At 42.7% G+C, this 25,531-nt stretch overlaps 2 protein-coding genes across 6 annotated transcripts in view; one reads left to right on the forward strand and one right to left on the reverse strand.

Moving 5' to 3' along the window:
• Positions 1 to 5,917, reverse strand: part of NBN (nibrin) — a 38,362-nt gene extending 32,445 nt beyond the window's left edge. The window contains exons 1-3 of one of the 4 annotated variants that reach the window (XM_053245937.1): positions 5,705 to 5,877; positions 1,767 to 1,900; positions 1,278 to 1,426 (exon numbers count right to left, since the gene is read on the reverse strand). In XM_053245937.1, the coding sequence (XP_053101912.1) occupies positions 1,278 to 1,426; positions 1,767 to 1,900; positions 5,705 to 5,741 (320 nt within the window). In that variant the 5' untranslated portion in view covers positions 5,742 to 5,877. Of the gene's footprint in view, positions 1 to 564; positions 732 to 1,277; positions 1,427 to 1,766; positions 1,901 to 5,704 lie in introns of those variants that run through there. The other 3 variants (XM_053245936.1, XM_053245939.1, XM_053245938.1) reach the window with 3 other exon arrangements.
• Positions 5,918 to 6,656: 739 nt separating this feature from the next.
• DECR1 (2,4-dienoyl-CoA reductase 1) lies at positions 6,657 to 23,966 on the forward strand. Of its 2 annotated transcripts, none has more exons than XM_053245940.1 (10): positions 6,657 to 6,797; positions 9,506 to 9,705; positions 10,826 to 10,883; positions 11,219 to 11,305; positions 13,026 to 13,173; positions 16,375 to 16,474; positions 17,407 to 17,479; positions 18,900 to 19,046; positions 21,911 to 21,973; positions 22,185 to 23,966. In XM_053245940.1, exons 1-10 carry the CDS (start codon positions 6,732 to 6,734, stop codon positions 22,242 to 22,244), a joined length of 1,002 nt encoding a protein of 333 aa, XP_053101915.1. In that variant the 5' UTR covers positions 6,657 to 6,731; the 3' UTR covers positions 22,245 to 23,966. The 2 variants fall into 2 exon arrangements, with proteins under 2 accessions (XP_053101915.1, XP_053101916.1); XM_053245941.1 differs by lacking the exon at positions 6,657 to 6,797 and adding an exon at positions 6,806 to 7,314.
• The last annotated feature ends 1,565 nt before the right edge of the window (positions 23,967 to 25,531 follow it).

The raw sequence follows: 25,531 nt of genomic DNA on the forward strand, positions 1-25,531 counted from the left end.
CTAGTGGTGTGCACGGAACCGGCACCTACCGGTTCAAAGATTGGGGTGGGGTGGGGTGTAACTTTAAGGACTGGAGAGGGTGCACTTACCAGCCCCCGCCCCCTGCTGCCATCTTTCCCCCTCCAGCGCTCTCTTTAAAAACAGTCTGGCCAGACAGCAGCATATCTCCTTGATGCCCCATTGCCTCCTCAGACCAGAAGTACCTGGCGCACGTGTGTATGTCAGGTACATGCACGTTGTGCTCGCATGTCCAGCAAGTGAGCGCAACGTGCACACATGCACCAGGTACTTCCGGTCCATGGAGATAACAGGGCGGCAGGGAGGTACACTGCCATCCTGCCGGACCGTTTTTAAAGAGAGTGCCAGTGGGGGAAACGCGCGGGGGGGGGGGGGGAGTGAACCCTCCCTAGTCCTTAAATGTTATCTCCGCCCACCTTCAAACTGTCAAACCAGCCGAACCGCCAGTCTTTCGAACCTGATCGAAGGCCCATAAAAGGGCCTCTGAACAGGTTTGTGCACATCCCTAATGGGTACAGCCCAAGGCATTTCCCCTACCCCGTGTACCTGTTGGACCGCATTCGCCCATATGAACCTGCCAGGGCCCTCCGCTCATCATCTCAGGCTCAGCATCAACAGAGATCCGGTTGGCGGGGACTAGATACAGGGCCTTTTAAGTTGTGGCCCCTCGGCTTTGGAATGCCCTCCCTGAAGAGCTTCACCATGCTCCCTCCCTCAGTGTTTTTAAAAAACAAAGAAAAAACATATCTTTCTAAAGAGGCTTTTTAATGTTCCACCTTTGGTTATATCTGGTAGGTTCTTAATAATAATAATAGGATACCCCTTCATCCCTACTCAAGTTTTCTGAGCCTCACAAAGAGCCGAGGGTCAGGGATCTTAAGCAATGGCATGGAATGGAATGAGACGCAGAGGGCTCCAGGGCAATATCTGGAAACCAGAAGGGGAACTGCTAATGGAGGCAACACCCTGCTTGCAGCTTCTGGAAATTCTCTCCTCCCCCTTTGCTGCATCCCATGCTGTTGATGACAGTCCCGACCCTCAGCTTTCTGTTTGGCTTCAAAAACTTCAACAGGAAAACGGGGCGAGGGAAGGTGCCTACAGCACCCTTTTGCAGTATCTCAATTAAAAATTACATGCTTGCTTCCATTTTTGATTCCTCCTATGACATATTTCATGACTTTCAAAGTGTCACCCAAGCTCAGTGTAGTTGGTTTTTTGACATGTTTTGACCTTTTAGAATGAGCACAAATTGATCTTACCTAAACTTGCTTTCAAAGACTCCAAAAGTGACTCTATCACCAGATTTCAAGGTTTTAGAAGTGCCATTTGGTAGTTTTTCTTCATTAACAAAGGTACCATATTTAGAGGTGTCTTTTAATGTTAAGAGAGGAAGGGTAGGCGATTTACTCTGAAAACAAACAGTTTAAAAATGCAAGTGTTATTTACTCTCCTTACATACTACGGTAGGAAAAGCGTGCATACAAGATGGTGTTATAATAAGGGTGTTAGCTATTCAGTTCATTGGGCTACGCCTGCCTCTTTTCACCGCAAATTAATAAGAAAATTATCTTCTCAGTGGCATGCTGAATGCATTGTAGCTTTGCATGCTGTGTATATTTTTACTAGTATTCAAAAACCTACTTTTCTTATGCACTTTACATAATTGTCCCAGTACCCACATGCAACACTGTGGTTGAACAAAGAGCTATTCTCCAGTTCATTAATTATGTTGTACATTTGGTACTTACAAGGTTCGTTTGAGAATGACTAACAGAAAGAAGGGCATGACTCCGGCTGATGGACTGATCATCTTGAATTAAAATTGCACAATTCTTGCGCCCAACAAGGTACTCTACGCCGACTAAAAGTCGATGTGACTGTTCTGAAATTTAAAAATACAACTTTTTCTTTTAAAAAGTTCACAACCCTCAGACTTTCACAACCCTCAGACTTTAATGCTCCCATCTTTCCCTTTGCATGTGAGTAGAGAAGTTGTAAGTAAAACCCCTACTCACAACCCCTGCTAATAGAGCAAAGAGGCACCTTTTAAAGTGGTGATTCTCTAAGATTTAGCTGGGGGAGAGCAACTGGCCCTATCCAGCCCCAGCACAGCATCCCTCCCGTGGCTGTTGCTGGTGTCTGCCTTATGGTTGTTGTTGCTGTTGTTGTTTAGATTGTAAGCCCTTTAGAGAAAGGGAGCCATCTTGTTTATGTATTTTTTAATTTTCTATGTAAACCGCTTTGAGAATTTTGTTGAAGAGCAGTATATAAATATCAGTAGTAGTAGTAGTAGTAGTAGTAGTGAGTATTGACTCTTTTGCACTTTGGTGCTGGAGAAGACTTTTGAGGATACCGTGGACAGCCAGGAAAACAAACAAATGGATCATAGAACAAATCAATACAGAATTTTCACTCGAGGCACAAATGACCAACCTCAAATTATCATACTTTGAACACACTATGTGAAGGCCCAGCTGCCTTGAGAAGTCCATTATGCTGGGGAAAGTGGAAAGAAAAAGAAGAGGATGACCAGCAGCAAGGTGGATGGACTCGATACGAAAGCAATGAATGCACCACTGAGAGACCTTAAAGGCTAAGTTGAAGACAGATCATCCTGAAGAGAATCTATCTATGTGGTTGCTAAGAGCTGACACCAACTTGATGACAATCAACCAACCAACCAACCAACCAACCAGAGAAGTTCTAAACTTTCAATCCTGATACAGAACAAACCAAGATCTGCTATGACATCTGAACTCAGCAAATCTCAACTTGTTCTAAGTTAGAATGTGAAACTGATTTTATTTGTCCAGGCCTTTTAATTCTGGATGTGTCATCTATCTTCTGAGAAACGGTGTAGTGCAGTGGTTATTGTCAGATTAGTAACAGGAACACATGGGTTCAAATCTCTGCTCAGATAGAATGCTTATTGGGTGATTTTGGGCCAGTCATCATGCAGTCTAATCTACCTTACAGGGTTATTGTGAAGGTAAAATAGGGGAAGGGAAGCTCCCATCTCCGTGGAGGAAGAGTGGATTAAAAAAAATGCTGAAGCTGGTTTCTAGTTCCTCATGTATGACGGAGAGCTACATGAGCAGCCTAAATAAGAAAATAAGTTTTCATGTCATTGAACCAAAATAAGCTTGTGAGGAGTGGGTGGGTATGACATTAGGAATCAACTTCAGCCCCATATACAGTGGGTATTGGAAAGAATTACCCGCTTTGATAGACCTTAAATTCTGGTTCCCTTACATCCTGAAATGAAAACACAAAGAAAATTCCCTTCACCAGCTGTACTTATCCAATGCAACCTATAACATCCAACTGAAAAACATCACAATTACAGTCCAGAAAAAGTGTCAGAAATAAAAAACAAGAATTACTGAGATTGAAAAAGGATCACCCCCCCCCCCATATGTCAATATTTTGTTGAACCACCTTTTGCTTTAATAACAGCTTTGAGTCTGTTGGGATACTTCTCTATCAACCTTGCACATCTAGACAGAGCAATATTTGCCCACTCCTCCATACAGAACTGTTCAAGTTCGGTCACATTGGATGGTAGGTGTTGGTGGACTGCTATCTTCAAATCTCCCCACAGATTTTCTATGGGATTTAGGTCTGGGCTCTGACTGGGCCACATGAGGACGTTCACTTTTTTCTCCTTCAGCCACTGTGTGGTCAATTTTGCTGTGTGCTTCGGATCGTTGTCATGTTGAAAGGTGAATCTTCTGCCCATCCTCAACTGTCTGGCAGAGGGTAGCAGGTTTTCTTCCAGAATCTGACGGTATTTTGGCCCATCCATTTTTCCTTCTACCCTAACGAGAGCCCCAGTCCCTGAGGCAGAGAAACACCCCCACAACAGGATGCTGCCATCTCCATGCTTCACTGTAGGTATGGTGTGTTGTGGATGGTGAGCTGCGTTGGATTTACGCCAGGTGTACTGTTTGGTGTTGAGGCCAAATAGTTCAATCTTGGTCTCATCTGACCATAAGACCTTTTTCCATTTGGCATCAGAATCTTCAAGGTACCTTCTGGCAAAGCTCAAACGAGCTTTAATGTGGCCTTTCTTGAGAAGTGGCTTTCTCCTTGCGACCCTCCCGAACAAGCCACATTTTTTCCACAACACACCATACCTACAGTGAAGCATGGAGGTGGCAGCATCCTGTTGTGGGGGTGTTTCTCTGCCTCAGGGACTGGGGCTCTCGTTAGGGTAGAAGGAAAAATGGATGGGCCAAAATACCGTCAGATTCTGGAAGAAAACCTGCTACCCTCTGCCAGACAGTTGAGGATGGGCAGAAGATTCACCTTTCAGCATGACAACGATCCGAAGCACACAGCAAAATTGACCACACAGGGGCTGAAGGAGAAAAAAGTAAACGTCCTCATGTGGCCCAGTCAGAGCCCAGACCTAAATCCCATAGAAAATCTGTGGGGAGATTTGAAGATAGCAGTCTACCAACACCTACCATCCAATGTGACCGAACTTGAACAGTTCTGTATGGAGGAGTGGGCAAATATTGCTCCGTCTAGATGTGCAAGGTTGATAGAGAAGTATCCCAACAGACTCAAGGCTGTTATTAAAGCAAAAGGTGGTTCAACAAAATATTGACATGGGGGGGGGGATCCTTTTTCAATCTCAGTAATTCTTGTTTTTTGTTTCTGACACTTTTTCTGGACTGTAATTGTGATGTTTTTCAGTTGGATGTTATAGGTTGCATTGGATAAGTACAGCTGGTGAAGGGAATTTTCTTTGTGTTTTCATTTCAGGATGTAAGGGAACCAGAATTTAAGGTCTATCAAAGGGGGTGATTCTTTCCAATACCCACTGTACATGTTTTAACCCCTTTGCCACTTTCAGTGTTATTTTCACCCCTATGCATACATTAAATTCAACTCATGTGCAATCTGCGTACAGATCTGTAGGCACACACACTTATTCACAGATTATAATGATCAGCACACATACAACAATACACTTTCTATATGTACCCTGCATCTGAGGGACCTATACCTAAGTTCACTTTTTAAAGGACTGCACTAATTCACACAAGAATATGTAAATGTCTACAGACACTTGTAGGCGGGGGCACAACACAATGCCAGAATAGGGATTTGCATTTTAATGTTGTTATAACAGCTGTCTTGGTCTTAAACCCAGTGCTTTATTATATTACTGTTTTGAAATTGTTAGGGTTTAGCACTCGTGAAAGGCTATATGACAAGGCGGGACATAAATGAGACCCAGGTTCAAGTCCTCAGGCAGCTACATGAAATCCCCTGGGCGACCTTGGGTCGAACTCTCTCTCTCTCTCTCTCTCTCTCTGTCTAGCCTACCCTACAGGGCTGTGGTGAGGATAAAAAGGGAGGAGCACGCGTACGCTGCCCTGAGTACCTTGGAAGAGGGGCAGGATAAAAATGCAATAAACAAAATGCCTGGCAGTAAGCGACATTACATCCAATAGGTCTTACTTCCAAGAAAACACTACGCTGGACGGCACTGTAAGTAAATGAAACTGAAGCGACAACTCATGCCGCAAAACACGCAGGACTAGCCTAGGTTCAACCCACCAACGCGCAGAAGCCGGAAGGAATACAGCAGAGCAAACCGGCGCCACTCCAGAGTCAGGCCAGACGCTAAGCGCATGCCCACGCCCACTTCCTCCCCATATTCCGCCCCCCTCACCTGCACCGGGCTCGACGACTGGGACCAGCTTCCACATGCTGACCTAGGAAAGAATCTAGGGCAGGAGGCCCACTCGCCCCTACGGACTTTCCAAGCGCCTTCTTCGCGGCAGCGCCCTTCTTCCCTCTCGCGCAGCAACCCGATTCCCGAAAGCAACACCGCTCTCGACCACCAGCCCCAACACCCGCCACGCATGCGCCGCCCGCATCGAAGCCCAGGCAGCCCTAGACGTCAGGGACCTCGGCAACAGGAGAGCCCCGATCGAGAGAACAGCGCCACCTATAGACAGCATAAAGGAAACGAACCTCGCGCTTCCAACAGTGTGCGCATGCCTACCTGTAAAGAGAAAAGTCGAACGCTTTCACGACATTGTTTGGTGCAGACCTTCTTACCACGGAAAAAAGGAGGCATACTCTGGCGTACCTTCCTTTTAAAGATTTACTCATAGCAGTCGAATATGTATTTGGGAGAGACTCGGGGGGGGGGGAAGCACTCTGCACGTGCTCAAAGAAAATACACGCTTGCTCTGCATAATGCATTATTGCCTTCTGGCCCTAAACCCGCACATTCTAGAATTCTGATCCTTGGCGATGCAGTCACAGCAGTCTAATATGTGTTTGGGAGAGATTGGTTATGGTTACTCAGTGATAGGGGGAGGCACTCTGGACATGCTCAAAGAAAAGACACGCTTGCTCTGCATGGTGCATTATTGCCTTCTGGCCCTAAACCCACACAATCTGGAATTCTGATCCTATTCCTTGGCGATGCCTTCGAACCAAATTAAGCTCCACTGACTGGACGAAAGCCAGCAATTATTCATTTCTTGCAATGAGTCAGCAGAATGCCTCTACAAGGCTTCCGTAACGAAGGGGGCGTGACTTACTCGAAACCGGCCGCGGGGATTGCAGCTCCTGAGGAAGCGTGGCCGAAGCCACTCAAGCCCCGCCCCTCGATCATTTAGACCCCACGTGGTCTAAAATGAACAGGAGCCCCGCCCCCTTTGGCGAGTTGATACTAAGAAGGAAAGATGGCTGCCACGCTGTGGGTACGACACGCTGGCTCAAACTCTCGGCTCCTCTCCAGTACTTTGCGGGTAAGGTATTCACGGATATGGCTGGACTTCTTCCGTATCCGGGCACAGTGTGCAAAGGAACTTATTCTGCCCCACCGGGACGCTATCTAATCTCAGAAAACTAACTTAAAGGAGCAGCGGGTGGCTGGATATCTATGGGTTGTTTTCCTTCCTAACAAGTCTCCTCTGCAAGGCAAGGCGGGTTCTCAAACTTCGTCCCCAGATGCTGTGGGAATACAGCTGCCATCCTCCTCGTGCACAGTGGCCGGAGGCATGTAGACAATACAAGCCTGAACTTACTCTGTGTATCCTTATCAGTTGGTTCGTTAGAAGCATCTCGTGGGATCTATTCTGACACCCAGCCCATGAGCATCTTACCACCCCTTAGACGTCTGTCCGTGGACTCATTGCATGGTTTTGGGCTGGCTGCTGTCTCTCACTTCTGATCCGGGAAATGGAATCTATTAAAATAACCTATATTGCAACATACCTACAATGAAGGCTATAAATCACTCTTCAGAAATGTGTTTACTAAGTAGTAAGTAATCCTGACTCTTTCAGAAGCAATAAACACATTTAGACTTTGTAAAGAGGCACCTTTTAATGTGGTGATTTTCTTTATTTAGGAGGGGGAGAGTAACTTGCCCTATCCATCCCCAGCACGGTACCTCCAGTGACTGTTGCTGGTGTGTATCTCATGTTTCTTTTTAGATTGTGAGCTCTTTGGGGACAGGGATCCACCTTGTTTATTTATTCTTTCTCTGTGTAAACTGTCCTGAGCCATTTTTGGAAAGGTGGTATAGAAATAAAATTAACAATAATAATCTAATAATCTGATATTACTGACATGAAAGTTACTGGAAGTTGTAGCAGGCGATGCAAGAAAAGAGGTACAAAATGGCATGAAGGAGGAGGGGTTGCACAATTCTGCAAGAATGTCTTTGTCATTGAGATTATGTCCAGGCTAGTGAAGGATGAGCTCAATTCCTGTTTAGTTTTGTGGTGTCTGGTATGTTAGACAAGTGCTCCTAAATTAAACCTCCTAAACTCCTCTCTGTCTGAAACCATCCTCAAATATTTACTCTCCTTTGCCCTGTATTGTTTCACTGATTACAGAGTAATTTTAACTTTTTTCTGAGCATTCAAGCAGCTTTACCAAGAATTCTTCCTGGCCTTCTCCCAGCTTTCCTTCCTTCACCCAGTCTGATATTGCCTCTTCTCTCACTTGAGGACAAACAAAAATTTGCTGGCTGAACACAAAATGCCCCTTTTATTTCACATTTAAGCCTTCATGAAAGGATCCCAAGGAATTCCTTTAAATGCTTTTTTTTAAAAAAGGCACTTCATTTCTTACTGCCCTTTGGCCAAATGCGACCATTATTCAGTCAGGAAATATATTTATTGGATTTTATAAAAGGAGCATATCTTGATTAACCCCATCCATAGTTCAGGGTAAACATGGACTTTACACCAACCAAAGCTGTAGTTCCACCTGCTCAGCCTTATGCAAACATAGGGCTTTCTGTCCAAAGTGCTGCTGCCTCCTTCTCCTTATTTCTTTATAAAGTGCCATTATTATTATTATTATTATTTTACATTTTATATCCCGCTCTTCCTCCAAGGAACCCAGAGCGGTGCACTACATACTTAAGTTTCTCCTCACAACAACCCTGTGAAGTAGGTTAGGCTGAGAGAGATGTGACTGGCCCAGAGTCACCCAGAAAGTCTCATGGCTGAATGGGGAGTTGAACTCTGGTCTCCCCGGTCCTAGTCCAGAACTCTAACCACTACACCACACTTTAGTATGTAGAGTGCTTTACAGAGAAGCAACATGGCTGCTCCAGCCCTGTCAAGCCGCTTGGTAGATTGAGGGGAGCTTGAAAAGTAGTTCATGATATAGGATTGGGGGAGGCGGTCAGCTGTTCAGAGAGGGGCAAGACATCTAAAATTCCAAAGTGGTACAACCCTCTTGTGTGAATCCAAGGAGTTATTTGGATCCTAACTGTTTTTGGTAAATAAAATGCATGAGTTAACTCAGTAACATATAGTATTCTTCCTTACTCCAAAACTCATTGTAATTATGTCCATAAGTTTCAGTGTTTGTCTTTCAACACTGAAAGACACAGTGGCCTGGTTCATACAGTCGTTTGAATCTAGGTTTAATGTGAGTTGCCAACATTAGCATGATTGTGTGAATCTGTGCCAAGCTGGGAATCTGATTCATCTTAGACCATAAACCACCTTGGCATGGTTTCACACAAGCACAGTAGTGTTGATAACCCACATTGAACCAGATTTGAATGATTGTGTGAACCAGGCCGGTGTTTGAACAGTTTTCTTAGCGTCAGGGCATTGCACTTGTGCTAGAGCTACATTGACTAATCTAGAGTAATTAAAGTCTGCGTACCAAGTAGGATTTTTTTTTAATAGGGAGGAATAGGATCTAGCTACACACATGTGGACCTTGAGCCCAATATTTGGGAATGAACATCCTATGAACATTAACCTGGGAGTAAGCTCCAGTGGGGCTTAATTCTGTGTAAACTTGCAAAGATCAGGCTGTCAATATTTGGCTCTCCCAAAACTTCATTCTAAAATGTAAGGTGACATGTCTAATTTGCACACAGGAATGTTACTGAGATTATCAGTGTATATCTGCAGTAGTCCTATAGGTGATTTATGGGCTATGTCATCTGAAGAATGTAGTTGATCTTTTCCCCCCTTTTCAGCTCTTAAGCCATGGGACAAAAATACGGTGTCAAAGTGACAACCCTCAGGCTGCCGCCTTCTCACCTCTTCAGAACGTGATGTTGCCCCCAAGTGCTTTTCAAGGAAAAGTGGCCTTTATCACTGGTGGAGGTACTGGCATTGGAAAAGGAATAACAACTGCTCTTTCTAGCTTGGGAGCAGAGTGTGTTATAGCAAGCCGGTAAATTCCACTTTACGAACTTACCTTTTTTGATGAAAATTGATTTGATCATATCCTAAGAACTTATTCTGCAAATAGAAGCATGTCTGTTATAGGGAAGGAAGTGGGTTCACCACTTCCCTTTGCAGCTCCTTCATTGTACCCCAAATCTGTTCCCAAGAGGCCCTCAAGTCTCAGGAGCAGATATTCAGGGGCAGCAAAGTGAAGGGGTAATCGGCAAAAATCACACACAGCCCTTGTGCCAAATGGTAATGCTTTCATTCACAGCAGAAGTTCTCAGGCTGACATTTGATCTCAATAGACAGAATTTGACTGCTTTTACCATTTCAGGTATATTTTGTGTGTTGTAATCATGACAGCATTGTAATCTATTCTGTGTTTACTCTTTAATTGGCAAAGTTATTTTTCTGAGGGTATCTCTAGATAAGCTATAAGGTGACATTTCTTATTATGTGAATTGTCAGCCTGTTATAGATTAGATATATGGACAAATAGCCAAGGAACTACTTCTGCATGCCCAAACTGAACTATACCAAAGACCAAGTAAGCATTTCATAGCAATATAAATTTAATATGTATATAAAGTTAATGTCTGACATCCAGGCTAATGTTTGTACCAAAAACCTCTGCATGTTCATAAAGGGAGGGTGGAGGAGTAGTAGTGATGATTTGCTCTATCTCCCCTTTCTCTTCAGCCCACTGTGTCCCCTGAAAATAGGTCCCTGAGATTTGTGGGACCTTCAGGGACGTATTTCCAGGAGGCACAGTGGGCTGCAATGGAAAGGGGAGATAAGTGAAAATTCCTCCTCCCCTACAGTGCATGTTTTCCCCCCAGCCAGTGTTCCCTCTAACAGGGATTCTCAGATGTTGTGGACTGCAACTCCCATAATCTACAAGAAAAAGCCACTGCAGCTGGAGATTCTGGGAGTTGTAGTCAACATCATCTGGGAATCCCTGTTAGAGGGAACACTACCCCCAGCATGCACATTTAGTCTGGATGTCAATCGATATATGTATAACATACATAATTTAAATGTTAATGTAAATCTTAAAATGCGTTACATTTTCTAATGTGTAAGCATGTAATAGAAACCCTGACATAATATATAATTGTTCATAGGAAACTTGATGTGTTGAATAAAACCGCAGAGGAAATTTCTTCTAAAACAGGACATAAGGTAATTAAGAATTGTTATTGTACATGAGTCAATATGTTGGTGATGCGATGCACATATTAACTCCAACTCTCAACAAAAAGAACTTTTATTGTGCAAAGAAGAAAAACTAGAAGTTGGTAAACATAAACACATTATGTTTTTATGTTTACCAACTTTTAGTTTTTTGTTTTTGCACAATAAAAGGTCTCTTTCTTGAGAGTTGGTATTATACATGAAATTTGAGCCTAGGAATTTCATGCATGCACCAATGTATTTTGAACACTTATGCTGTTGTATTTGCTGTCTTTATTTGCTAATGTTGGTAGTGGTGATATTGACATTGCCTTATCACACAGGTTCATGCAGTTCAGTGTGATGTGAGAGACCCAGCTTCTGTTAGCAATGCAGTTTCTCACTTAATTGAAGTGGCTGGACATCCCAGTGTAAGTATCCTAACTGAAAAATAAAAGAAAGGTAGCCTACATTGTAATACAACCATCCAGTTAAAAATAGCGCTGAAGCATATTAGATTGTCAAAAACAGGCTTTGTTCTCATGTCTGTAGCAGCTTGTAATGCCTTTAGAGCCAAATTCACCGAACTGGACCACAACATGATCTAAAAGCTTGTAAGAGGAAAAAGAGAGTCCTTTGAAACCAGAAGCTTGCATGAAAGCTGACAGTTCTGTATTTTATCTGCTTGATTAATTAGTACTTCCAAGAGGTGGGCAGTATGGTTCAGTGAGCAGTTACGCCTCCCTTAACAGTTGCCTGACCCTCTCTTAGGTCACTTAGCTCTCTTAGGTGAAACTATCATTGTTTCCCACCATAGAAGCCCTGCATATGGTATGCACTCAGATTCTTCTTTGTTCACATCATTTTCTGCGTAATATAACACTTTAACCTGTGAACTTCTCAGGGCAAAGATCTGTTCTGTTCACTGTATGTTAGTCTTAACCAGGAAGTTGAGAAACTTGAATGTAAAAACTGGTTCAGGACAGGGTTTATTCTAAGATTTTTCCCCCCTACTGCACAATCAACCATCAACAAATCCCCACCCCTGTAATTTTTATTATCCAGAGAGAGAGAATGAAAAATGAAAAATACTTCTTTTCTGTGTTTGCTTTGTACTTCTATGTAATCATTGCATATCTACGTATACTGTTTATGTAGAGTTCAATACGGGTCAGTCAATGCCTTTGACTAGTTGGGTTATTAGTCCAATAGTGTGGTACCACCTTGCTCAGATGTGTATTGGCTAACATGATCTGTAATTGTGCTTTTGTTCAAGTTGGGGGAACTTAGCTCTAAAACCAATCTGCAAGTGTGCAATGACAAAGGATCACAGGCTCCTACAGGAGCAACAAAATCAGAAACTAGGCTTGTGAAAACATAAATGAAGTTTACTGAAATAACAGAAGGACAATCCAAAACGGGAGTATCTGGCTACCAGTGCCAAGAATACAAGCCAATTATGTGAGCGAAAAGGAGGTGGGAAGGAACAGGCTGTTTTCTAACACATATGCTACTTAGTATGGAAGTTGAAAGCAAGCAGCATTGATTTTCATTTCCTTTTTCTTATCTTTCCCCTTTTTGTCTTTTTTATTTCTTTTGAAGAAACAATCTAGCTTCTATTATACCTCATCTGCCCAATTTCACAAAATCTTATTTCACACTTCACAATTTTTTTGACACTGCACAAAATGTACCTTGCTGCTTGTTAGAATTAACTAGGATTCAGAGGGACTTTTTGGTGAATTGGACTTGAACCCAAGTCTGAAACTTCTTGGTTATCCTGAACCTGAATCGAGGCAAACCTTAAACAAAAAGCAGTATCCGGTTCAAGCATTCAGCTATCTCTTGTTTGTTGTTTTCCTGTGTGGTGTGGTGATGTCTTAGGTTTGTTTAAAAAAAAAACCCCACTAAAAGAAACTTTAAAAATAAACAGATTAAAAATAATTATTTTTCACAAGTTGAATAATTGCCCTCGTATTCATTTTAGAGTTATATTGCAAATAAGATACTATTTTGCATGAAATAAACCAGTTTAGAGTAGTCATTGATAACTTTCTATACTTGTCTACTCTTCTGTGGTCATCACTGAAATCACCATCACATTTCTTTAAATGTGCTGAAAACTATTTGAGCAATCTTTCCCCGTTTCAGGTTATAGTAAATAATGCTGCTGGAAATTTTATTTCCCCTTCTGAACGCCTTTCTGCAAATGCATGGAAAACGATCACTGATATTGTTCTTAATGGAACTGCCTACGTAACTCTGGAAATTGGAAAACAACTGATAAAAGCACAAAAAGGTAAATATTTAACATTAATATTTATTTACCATATTTATATAGCACCTGATATGTATATCTCTACACCATTTAAAACACAACAAATATAAAACAGAGTAAAACAAAATGATTTCACAGAATAAGAAGTTAATATCACAGGATAAAAACACTTAAGCAGTTTAAAATTAACTGCAGTTAAAAGCCTGAGAGAACAGGTGTATTTTGAGCGTCTTTTTAAAAGCAGAGATGGAGATGTTCTTATTTTGACAGTGGTGTAGTGGTTAGAGTGCTGGACTAGGACCGGGGAGACCCGAGTTCAAAGCCCCATTCAGCCATGATACCTGCTGGGTGACTCTGGGCCAGTCACTTCTCTCTCAGCCTAACCTACTTCACAGGGTTGTTGTGAAAGAGAAACTCAAGTATGTAGTACACTGCTCTGGGCTTCTTGGAGGAAGAGTGGGATATAAATGTAAAAATAAATAAATAAAGCCCTCGGGCAGCCACAGAGAAGGCCCAGTCCTGAGTCGCCACCAAACGAGCTGGTGGCAACTGTAACTGAACCACCCCAAATTTTAAGAGGTTGCAGGGTTCATGACAAAGCTCTCAAGTACCCTGGACCAAGCCATTGAGGGCTTTTTAGGTAATAACCAGTACTTTGTATTTCGCTCGGAAATATATTGGTAGCTATTCAGTTCTATTGAAATCGGTGTGTTATGGTCCCTTCAGGTTGTCCCAGAGATCAGTCTGGCTGCCACATTTTTACCAGTTGTAGTTTCCGGACTACGTACAAAGGCAGCTCCATGTAGAGTGCATTACAGTAGTCTAGCCTGGAGGTTATGAGCACATGTACCACTGTTTTAAGGTCATTTAAATTTTTAAATTTAAATTTTTAGGTTTTAATCTGTTTTGACTATTTAAATTGTTTAAATTGTGTTTAAGTTTTATGTGTGTTTTAACTTGTATGTTATTAACCGCCCAGAGATGAAAGTTTGGGGCGGTGTACAAATTTGATAGATAGATTTACCTCCAGGAATGGGCATAGCTGATATATCAGGTGGAGCTGATAAAAAGCGCTCAAGGACACTAGGGATTGTGCAAAGAACTGGTTGCTTTAAGGTGGGGGGTGGTTGCTTTAAGGTGGGGTGGCGGGAGGGTGTCCTTACCTTCCCTGCCTTGTTTCTCCTGCCAGCGCTGCTGCCAAAACGGCTGACACGGGGCGCCGGGGCACATGCGCCGGCCACTTCCAGTATTATGCTGACCAGGGCAGCAAAAAGGTACTCAGCTGCCCTACGTCAGCGGTTTTAGCAGCAGCGCCAGTGGAGGAAATGCGGCAGTGGAGGTGAGGACACTCTTCCCACGCCTTAAAGTAACCGCCTTCGAACCAGTTTGGCGCTCCAGAAAAGGAGCGCCAAACTGGTTCTGTGCACATCCCTACTGGACACTGCCTCAACCTGAGATACCAGAAAGAGTTTTGGATCCAGGAGTACTCCTAAACTATACATGTGTTCTTTTTAGGGGAGTGTAACCCCATCCAGAACAGGTGAATCTAAATCGTCTCTCGGGTCCTGACTCGCACACCATTGGTACCTCCATCTTACTTAGACTCAACTTCAGTTTGTTATCCTTCATCCAGCCTATTACTGCCTCCAGGCAGGCAATTAGGGAAGTTATGCCACTTCCAGATGAAGTTGATGCTGTCGATTTGGGTGTTATCAGCCTATTGATATCAGCCTCCACAGAACCTCCTGATGATCTCTCCCAGTGGTTTCATGTAGATGTTAAAGAGCATTGGAGACAGTACTGAGGCTTTTGGAACTCCATACTTTAGTTCTCACTTTGCACAGCAATAGTCTCTAAGTGACACCATCTGAAATCTACCAGAAAGGTGGGAATTGAACCACTGTAAAACAGTGCCACCCATTCCCACCTCCCTCAGGCGACCCAGAAAGATACCATGTTCAATGTTATCAAAAACTGCCGAGAGATCCAAAAGGATCAGCAAACTCCTTCTGTCAATACCTAGTTGGAGATCATCCATTGGGCCAACCAAGGCAGTCTCATAGGCCACTCAAAAGCTGGTTTGAAATGAGTTGAATAATCTGTATCATCCAAAACTACCTGGAGCTGAGAGGCCACCACCCTCTCAATCAACTTGCCCAACCATGGAAGATTGGAAACAGGTCTGTAATTGGCTAACTCGGATGGATCCAACACCGGGTTCTTCAAGTAGGATCTAATCATAGCCTCCTTAAGACAAGGAGGCATCCTGCCCTCCCTCAGAGAAGCATTTAAAATATCGACCAGACCCTCTTTGATAGTACAATTACCAGATGAAATAAGTCAAGTTGTGCAAGGGTCAGGAGAACAGGTTGTGGAACGCGTAGTACAAAGCAGTTTGTCCACATCCTCAGGAGCTACAAACTGAAAGTGATCCAATCTAATCCTATAAGAGCAGTTGCTGGACACTTCCATATAAGACTCAGCAATAACTGTGAAATCCAGTTCAGCTGAATTTGATACATTTTATCCACGAAAAAATCCTTGAAGACATCCCAGTGAGTGACTGATGGTTCCACCCTACCAACTCCACTGGATGTGAATTTGTGGAAATGTTGGAGGCAGAAAAGAAATGCTTCTTTACTGCCCGCACTGCAAGAGCAAAGATCTTAAAATGTGCTCTGTGTTGTGATCTGTCAGCTAATAGAGCTGGATTATTCAGCACCTTACACATAATTGAACACCAAACGTTCCATTTTTTGCCATTGAGTTGGGTGTATGTAGATTTTTTTTGTCATTTGAATCTTATATTTAATTGTTTGAAAGGCAAGTCTGATAACATGATGGCAATAAAACAGCTCTTACGAGGGTAGAAGAAAGCTTCTCCGGCATCCCCCCCTCTTGAAGAGAAAGGGTGGAAGACGAGAGCAGCTCCTGCCTGCCAGATCACCACCCGTGAAGTAGCAGAAAAGAACTGCTTTTAGCCTGTGCTTTGTTGCATATATATGAAGCATCTGTGCACAAATGCAGCAGTTGCCTGGGTTGTACACTACTAGTGGCCAAAGGGTTAGGTCATCTCTCCCTTCCCACTCGCATGTTGATTGGATCCCCCCTTGTGGCTGCTACTTAGAAAACAAAACTGAAGCATGGATGCACCAGTGGTATACTTAATGTAACATGTAGTTTGGGCCTCATACTCAGGGTTTATCTTCATACATCTTTCAGGAGCAGCATTCCTGGCCATTACAACTATCTATGCAGAAAGTGGATCTGGTTTTGTGTCACCAAGTGCCTCTGCCAAAGCAGGTGTGGATGCACTGTGCAAGTGAGTCACACATGTCAGTCCTGTTAGGGTTATCTCCCTACTCGGGGTTAGGCCACCTTGACTCGCCAGCTGTTGTTGAACTGCAACTCCCATAAACCCCTCAAATGCCACAGTTCCCCTGTTCTAACTACTTCTGTTCAGTTTCTGTTGTTGCTTTTCTCCTAAACGGTTAAATAGGAACATAGGAAGCTGCCATATACTGAGTCAGGCCATTGGTCTATCTAGCTCAGTACTGTCTTCACAGACTGGCAGCAGATTCTCCAAGGTTGCAGACAGGAATCTCTCTCAGCCCTATCTTGGAGAAGCTAGGGAGGGAACTTGGAACCTTCTTCTCCTTCCCAAATGGCTCCATCTCCTGAAGGGAATATCTTATGGTGCTCACACTTCTAGTCTCCTATTCATATGTAACCAGGGCGGACCCTGCTTAGCTAAGGGGACAAGTCATGCTTGCTACCACAAGACCAGCTCTCCTGCTGCTTAAATGCTACTTTACCAATAATAATAACTAAATGAAAAAGATCTGGTCAGTGATTGAAAAGCTTTGATGAAATTACATATTTGAGAAATAGGCCCCAGGGGATATAAAGTTCTGGAATAATAAGGCCCATTGTAAACCAGGAAAGTACCATTTAGGAATATGTTAATGGTGTTTTCTCACTGCAGATACCAGCTGGTTTTGTGCACTGTCAGTCTTTTTGTTCAGCTTATAAGTCTGGGATTTCCATTGAGGCCGAGGGCATTCCCACTGCTTGAAAGCAAGGAATGATGAGAGGGAAAGCAGATACACACATTACTGGGCATTAATCCCAAAAAATCTGCCAAATGATGCAGTGAAGAGAAAACATAGTATTTACATATTTAACATTGTTGTTGTCAAGTTTTATTTGCCGTCTATGTATGCTGAGTATTTATGAAGTCTGTTAAACTTCCAGGTCTCTTGCAGCTGAGTGGGGTAGATATGGCTTGAGATTCAACGTGATTCAACCAGGTCCAATAAAGACAAAGGTACTCCTTAGCCATTAAGAAATTAGCTTTGGCATCAGTTATGCTGCGGCTATAAAATACTCCATGAAGGATTGTGCACTGCCCTTATACTTTCAGAGAAAACCTCTGAAGCAGAGAGTATTACATAGGTGCTTGCCTTTGGCCGGTTGGGCCTGGGAGTTTGCGTGTCTGAAGAAAAGCATTGAGACCCAAGTAGAGGACAAGCAAGATCTCACACACAATACCCTTTTGGCCTGAATCTATATAAGTCCTCACCTTCCACAAGCCAGCGGTCCCTGTAAAAGGGAATCCCAGAAATTGTTGACTACAACTCCCAGCATCCCCTGCCAAGAGCCATTGCAGCTTGGGATGCTGGGAGTTGTAGTCAGTATCATCTGGGATTCCCTGTTACAGGGACTGCTGCCCCAAGACCAATCTCTACCCCCACCCCAAAGATTCTTTTGTCGGGGGGGGAGGGGCTGCCCCACTGGCACTACACCTCAATTGGTTGGTAATTTGGCTTGAAAGATATGCCGAGTCCAATTCCTCCCCTCCATATTGCTGTTAATCGTTCCATATTCTAATGCATGAGTTCCCAACCTCTGGTCCTCCAGATATTGCTAAACTACAACTCCCATCATCCCCAGCTACAATTTATTGTAGTTCAGCAACATCTGGAGTACCGCAAGTTGAGAACCCCTGTTCTAGCGGTTCTGTTTAGTTAAAATAGCACTTCAGGTGTTGTTTCTGCCTTCTCAGAGTTACATATTTAAATCTCATCTATCTTTTCCAGTTGAAAAACTCAAGCAGCTAACAAGAAGTATCCAGTACAGCTAGCCCCCAAAGGCTAGTGTAAGAGTCTCTTCCTCACCACTCCCAGACAGAGCTCTGGTTAGACCCCAAAAGGGAAAAGGTTAGGTGCAGACCCATGGAATGAGCCTTGCTTTCTCTCCCTCAGCTCAGCTGCAGCATTTTGGGTTTCAGCTTATTAATGCTGCAGTCCTATGTACCGGAGATATAGTAATTTGGACTAAATAGAGCCAGCGTGGTGTAGTGGTTAGAGTGCTGGACTAGGACCGAAGAGACCCGAGTTCAAATCCCCATTCAGCCATGATATTTGCTGGGTGACTCTGGGCCAGTCACTTCTTTCTCAGCCTAACCTACTTCACAGGGTTGTTGTGAAAGAGAAACTCAAGTATGTAGTACACTGCTCTGGGCTTCTTGGAGGAAGAGCAGGATATAAATGTAAACATAGTAAAATAAATAAATAAAATTAAGTCTGCTGTATTTCAGTGTATCTGACGCACTGTACTTACACACTGTCTCTGTTTCTTCCTCTGCAATCCATAATCCCTTTAGCTATATTACCTTGATTGATTAGTACTCATATGTTCTCTAATGGAGTTATAAAAACAATTTCCTCACTATTTTTGTTCTTTAGGGAGCTTTCAGCCGCCTGGACCCAACCGGCACATTTGAGAAAGGAATAATTCAGAGAATTCCTTGTGGCCGTCTAGGAACAGTGGAAGAGATTGCAAACCTTGCCACCTACCTCTGCAGCGATTATGCAAGTTGGGTTAATGGAGCAGTAAGTGATTGATCTAATTGATACAAGTGCTGGAGGTTGCTGCTACTAGTTCTAGATTATTGCAATCCACCAATCATTTCAACCCAATCTCTGGCATTTGAGGCAACTTAATGTCAATTATTTTCAAGGGGCTCATTGCGTTTAATGCATGTTCATTAGGAACAGGGATGATTTGATTTAAATAATGATTTAAATCGCAATTTAAATCACTTCACAGGAGGACTCAATTTTAATGATTTAAATCCAATTTAAATTACTAGTCAGGAAGATTCTGTTTAATCATATTCTATAAAAGTATACTCTCGTTGCCTAATATAACAATACATGCACACATGGACAAATCTGTTGGTACCCTTACAGCTCATTGAAAAAAGTGTTTTATACCTCCTGAAAAGCGATTAAATGAAAAGCAATTGTCCCGTGTATACCTGCATGCCTTTGATATGTCATCGAATAAAGCAAAGCAAGTGTGAAAAGAGATTAAATATTGCTTATTCTACAAAGATATTCTAAAATGGCCTGGACACATTTGTTGGTACCCCTAGAAAAGATAATAAATAATTGGATTAGAGTGATTTTTCAAATTAGCTGTTTTCTTTAATTAGTATCACACATGTCTCCAATCATGCAATGGAGAAAAATAGTAACTCTGCTGTTTGGTATCATTGTGTGTCCCACAATGAACATGGACCAGAGAAAGCAAAGGAGAGAACTGTCTGAGGAGATCAGAAAGAAAATTATAGACAAGCATGTGAAAGGCAAAGGCTATAAGACCATCTCCAAGCAGTTTGATGCTCCTGTGACAACAGCTGCAAATATTAAGATCAAGGTCCATGGGACTGTAGCCAACCTCCCTGGACGTGGCTGCAAGAGGAAAATCGACCCCAGAATAGGCAGAAGGATAGTGAGAATGGTAGACAAAAAGCCAAGGACAACTTCCAAAGAGATACAAGCTGAACTCCAAGGTCAAGGTCCATCAGTATCTGATTGCGCCATCTGTTGCTTTTTGAGTGACAGTGGGCTCAATGAAAGAAGACCCAAGAGAACTCCACTGTTGAAAGACAAACATTAAAAAGCCAGACTGGAATCTATTTAAATGCATATTGACAAGCCACAATGCTTCTGGGAGAATGTCCTTTGGACAGATGAGACAAAACTGGAGCTTTTTGGCAAGTCACATCAGCTCTATGTCCATAGACAAAAAAAAGAAGCTTCAAAGAAAAGAACACCATACCTACTGTGAAACATGGAGGAGGCTCGGTTATGTTTTGGGGCTGCTTTGCTGTGTCTGGCACGAGGTGTCTTGAGTCTGTGCAGGGAACAATGAAATCTCAAGACTATCAAGACATTCTGGAGCGAAATGTACTTGCCCAGTGTCAGAAAGCTCTGTCTCAATCACAGGTCATGGATGCTCCAACAGGATAATGACCCAAAACACATAGCTAAAAGCACCCAAGAATGGCTAAGAACAAAACATTGGACTTTTCTGAAGTGGCCTTCTATGAACCCTGATTTCAGTCCTATCGAACATCTATGGAAAGAACTGAAAGATGCAGTCTGGAGAAGGCACCCTTCAAACCTGACACAGCTGGAGCAGTTTGCCTAGGAAGAGTGGGCCAAACTACCTGTTGACAGGTGCAGAAGTCTCATTGAGAGCTACAGGAATCGCTTGTTTGCAGTGATGGCCTCTAAAGGTTGTGCAACAAAATATTAGGTTAAGGGTCCCATGACTTTTGTTGATGCCATTTTCATTTGTGTTATTATTTGAAATATTCTGTTGCATCAAAACTCGAAAGCAAAATCTGATTTTTGTTAAATGCGGAATAAACAATGATGGGTGCCAATTACTTTTGTCAGTTTCAAGTTATTGCAGAGACAATTGTGGGCTCTTTTTTCGTGGAGGGGTACCAACACATTTGTCCACGTGTATATTTAGAGGTAGATGTAGGTTTCATTTTTAGAAGTTAGGTACATACTTCTCATAATGATGTTTCATTCAGGCAGTAAGTCCCTGCATTTTGTTGTTGCACTGTTTGCATTTTGCACACATGCAAAATGTATCCACGGGTACAGGAACTTCATTAAAATATTCCCAAATGGGCTTTTACAGCCTGCTGCCATGATAAGTGTTTCCCTTCCACAATGGAGGATACACTGGAAAGAGTTTCCTCAGGACTGCATGCATATGTTCAGTTCAGTTTTGGTTTCACTTGCTGTTCTCCTACCCCTCCCCTCCCCATCCCGTGCATTTATATCCAGACTCCCCCTCCTTGCTCAGATCTAATCCATCCCCTCAATCCTCTATTCATTCTTTGATCTTCTTTGCCCTTGCATTTGGGGGTGGGGGAAGCAAGGGCTTGAGTGTGTGAGTGTGCTGCATGAACTGCATGCACATCGCCTGCAGAATAGAAATGAACAGATCTGTTCTCTCATCCCTATATACTGCTGCTAACATGTTCATAAAATATAATTATTATTAATATTCATGATGATATCTTTGACTAGGTTCTTCATGAATCTTTTTTAAAGTGCGATTTAAATAAAAAAATCAATTATTTTTTAAAATTTATCAACCCTAATTAGGAATCATGGCTTTAAAAAAAGGAGAATCCCTCCTTTAAAAGTATTATGTGGCCTTGGTTGATTACTAGTATTGGTGTTCTGTTTTTGAAGCAGGTCTGTCTTTACTAAGTGCCTTACTAAATAAATAATTTTAGTGCTTTAAAAGTACTTTTTTACATTTGGCAATATTGAATTTCTTTAGCATGTTGATTAACGATGATGTCAGTGATTATGAACTAAAACAGTTTAAATTGTTGTTGAAGTAGTTTAATGAGAGCAAAACTCTGGCATCAACATTGCAGGTCGTTAGAATGGATGGTGGTGAATACGTGTTTATGGCTGGAGAGTTCAATGATCTACATAAGGTAATAATGCCTTGTTTTCCTGGCTCAGTCTGGTCAAAGTTCAGCACTTTGAAGTGCCAATGATTTCAGTAGAAAAGATTTAATATCTTTGATTTAAATCAATTAAACTTGGAAATGTTTAACTTTTGGCTAGATTGTGTTCGTTATAGCTTGAAGATACTAGAATTTTGAACATAGCACCTTAACTAAAATGCCCTCTTTTCTGTGCTAGGTCACCAATGAACAGTGGAAGGCGATGGAAGAATTAATAAGGAAAACAAAAAGCTCATAACTTCTTAAACTACTTTTTTGCATAGAAAATCTTTCATGTTACACATACCCTAATTCTTTTTATTCAATAATTTTCTGTTGGGGTGCTTAAATTGCCTATGATATGCACATTCCTTTTTGTTTATCCTAGAGAGCTTGAAGGTCTAATAGTTTCATGTTACCATATTTTTTAACATTTGTGGAAATAAAAGTTAAATTTGAGACTACCCGATATTTAGAAGAGGTGCTGACAAACTGTAAAACTTATGAATATGTATAAAAGAACTATTGATCTTGAGTTGTGGCAACATTAGCCTGATAGAAGTGTGTACTGAAAGGGGAGGTATACAGTAATATGTTAACGTAAAGGAAAGGGAAGTACAGGCAAGTAATTCTCGAGTATTTTTCAACTAAGATTTAAAAGCTACGAATAAAGCTACAAGATTCACAGTCCTCAGTAGGCAACCATGGCCTATATTGGGCCTAGTGAATCTCGCTCTGTCGCAGATCACCTTAAGCTGCTACTACGTGTCACAGCCTAGACTAAATCATCTCTGTGTGTTTTAACTGCTGCCTCCAAGTAGAAGATTGGGCTTATTCTAGCTGAGTCTACTAAAAAGAGCCTTCCAGCTTCTATTGTAATAAAAAATTAATAGTATGATAAAAGCTTTAAGCGTGGGGAGGAGAAAATGGACAGAAGCTACCATTTTGAAAAATATAGACAGGAAAATTTACTTTGAAAATAGTTCAGTTTTAAACTGATAGTTCCCGTGAAAGGTTTAGTACAAAAACAGCAACCAGATGAGCATAAGGAAGGAATGAAATGTGATCAAAATGCCTCTAAGCGAACCTGTCTAACACTGGGCCCTGACTCAGTGTCCTTTGCAGTCACCTCAGCTTTTCCAGCAAACCCGGCTTGTCCGTTGTTCAGCCTCAGGACCTCTTCTGCTTCACAGTTCTGGGTGTTCAGCCCCAGACTGTTTGTTTTTGCTTTTGAGTGCTTTTGCTTTTTCTTCTCCAGAGAAGTTCCACTCTCTGCTAGTGATTTCTCAGCTCTTTCCAGCCCCAGCTCTGATTCTGCTTCAGACTGTTCTGCTTGCACTTCTGGAACTCCTTTCCTAGCACTTCTTCATCCAACTTGAACTGCACTCCCTTGGACTCTTCCTGTAAGGCACTGCAAACCGAACTTCTTTTTTAGCACTCTGAATTGTACTACTACTCTGCTGAAAGCAGCTGCCTCATGTACTTTAACTCCCCTCCCATTTTTCTAAACCATCCAATCAATATCACTTATGTTTTCTCCATCTTACAAAACATACCCAATAAAATCAAACCTCCACTTTCCTCCAAACTTTTAACTGTCAAACTGTTCTCCATCAAAAATGGAACTGTAGAGCAGGAGCTATGAGCATTCTTAACACAGGGAATAATCAAGGCAATTGCAACATGAACTCTTATATACAAAAAGAAGAGGTTTAGGCCTTGTTCCTTCACACACTCACAAAGCCATCAAGTGCCTCTTTCCCTCCTGCTTCCTATCTTAATGCTTCTGCATATTTTCATGCTTCCTCATCAGTTTTGTCTTCAAAATCCTAGCTGTCTCACACATAATAATAAAGGAACGTGGTTGCCAGGGTAATAATGATAAGAGAGCCTGGCAGCAAGCCAATCACACAATAATTGTATAACAAAGCCCTAGGTTATAATAGTTGTGATAATGATGCTAATAAAGGATTGAACTCTGTGTGTGTCTCTGTGTGTGTGTGTGCACACGCGCACGCAAAAGTTAAACAATTGGTTTATATTTATATAAAGTGAAATATTAGGTACAAATAATAACATGAAAACATAACAAGGCCCTCCACACGAGCAGGAAGCCCTCCCTGGGCAGCTGGATCAGCCACCCAGGTGATTATTTATTTATTTGATTTCTATACCTCTCTTCCAAAAATGGCTCAGGGCAGTTTACACAGAGAAATAATTTATTGACTCTTGTCATGGAGCGGGGGGGGGTGTTCGTGGGCCTCCCAGAAGTCCCAGAATGACCTCCGTGAGTGCGTGTGGCATTCTGGGGAGCCCCTCAATGCCAGGAGGCTTGTTGTAGCCTCCTGGACAGGGAGACTACTCATGAGTTGCTGCAGAGCTGTCTTGCAGTGACAGACGAGCAGTTAACACGCTTTTGGGGCACTCCTGCGCCTGGGTTAAGCAGTGGGCTACCCAAGAGGGTTTGCTGCCATGCTGCCACCAGGAACCACATGGTTCCCGGCGGTTTTCACGTGCAGTGGGAACCTGGCTGGGCCTGGTCCCCGTTGCTCATGAGAATGGCCTCAATATGTGTTTGCAGCATATTAACGTGCATATTACAGCATATTACAGCAGGAGTAGTTAACCTTGGCTCTCCAGCTCCAGAACTACAGCCACAATTCAACAACAGCTGGAGATCCAAGGTTGCCTCCCCCTGCTGTACTGCATACTATTGTGTTATTTTGGTTAGCATTCTGAATTTAGAATGAAACTTGTCATGCCTAGCCAGTGCAGAGTTCTTGTTTCAGAGGGCTGTGAGAAAAAAAATTGCCATTGTCCTGGTTCAGGTGACTTGACAAACTGTAGTTTGTTGGGTCATGAATATGACCAGAAGGGGGCCAAGCCTGTGAGCTCCCACCCCCCTCCTCTCACTCAGTGAGGCATCCTGGTGTGTTGAACCACAGCTCTGTGCAATCTCATCTGCACTTGGGAGCTGTGGTTTCCCTGTTTGCAAATCCGGATCTGACCTTGGTTTCACATTCCAATCAATAAACCATACCTCTCAAGTTCAAACGATGTGTAGAGCTGTGGTTTGATTAACCAGGCTTCTTGAAATATAGCTCTGCACTGATGAGAGGAAGTTGGTAGGTTGTGGGCCTACTGTTTCTTCCTTCTGCTCTCACCATCCAGCAAACCTGGCACCACATTTCTCCAGGTCAGCATAGTCGGAGGAAGGCATAAACACCCTGAATGCCTGCCTAGGAACAGTAATGGGCTGGATGAGGGATAACAAACTGAGGCTTAATCCAGATAAGACGGAGGTACTTATCTCCCGAGTTCCAACCTCTCACAATGAGTTTGATCTGCTTGTTCTGGATGGGGTCTCACTTCCCTAGAAGGAACAGGTACGCAGTCTAGGGTGCTTCTGGATCCAAACCTCTCTCAGGTTCCCCAGGTTGAGGCAGCGGCCAAAGGTGCCTTCTATCAGCTTTGGCCGATACACCAGCTGCCTCCATTTCTTGAGATAAATGACCTCAAAACAGTGGTACATATGCTGGTAACCTC

Source organism: Hemicordylus capensis, chromosome 4, assembly GCF_027244095.1.
Source record: "Hemicordylus capensis ecotype Gifberg chromosome 4, rHemCap1.1.pri, whole genome shotgun sequence".
Lineage (NCBI taxonomy): Eukaryota > Metazoa > Chordata > Lepidosauria > Squamata > Cordylidae > Hemicordylus > Hemicordylus capensis.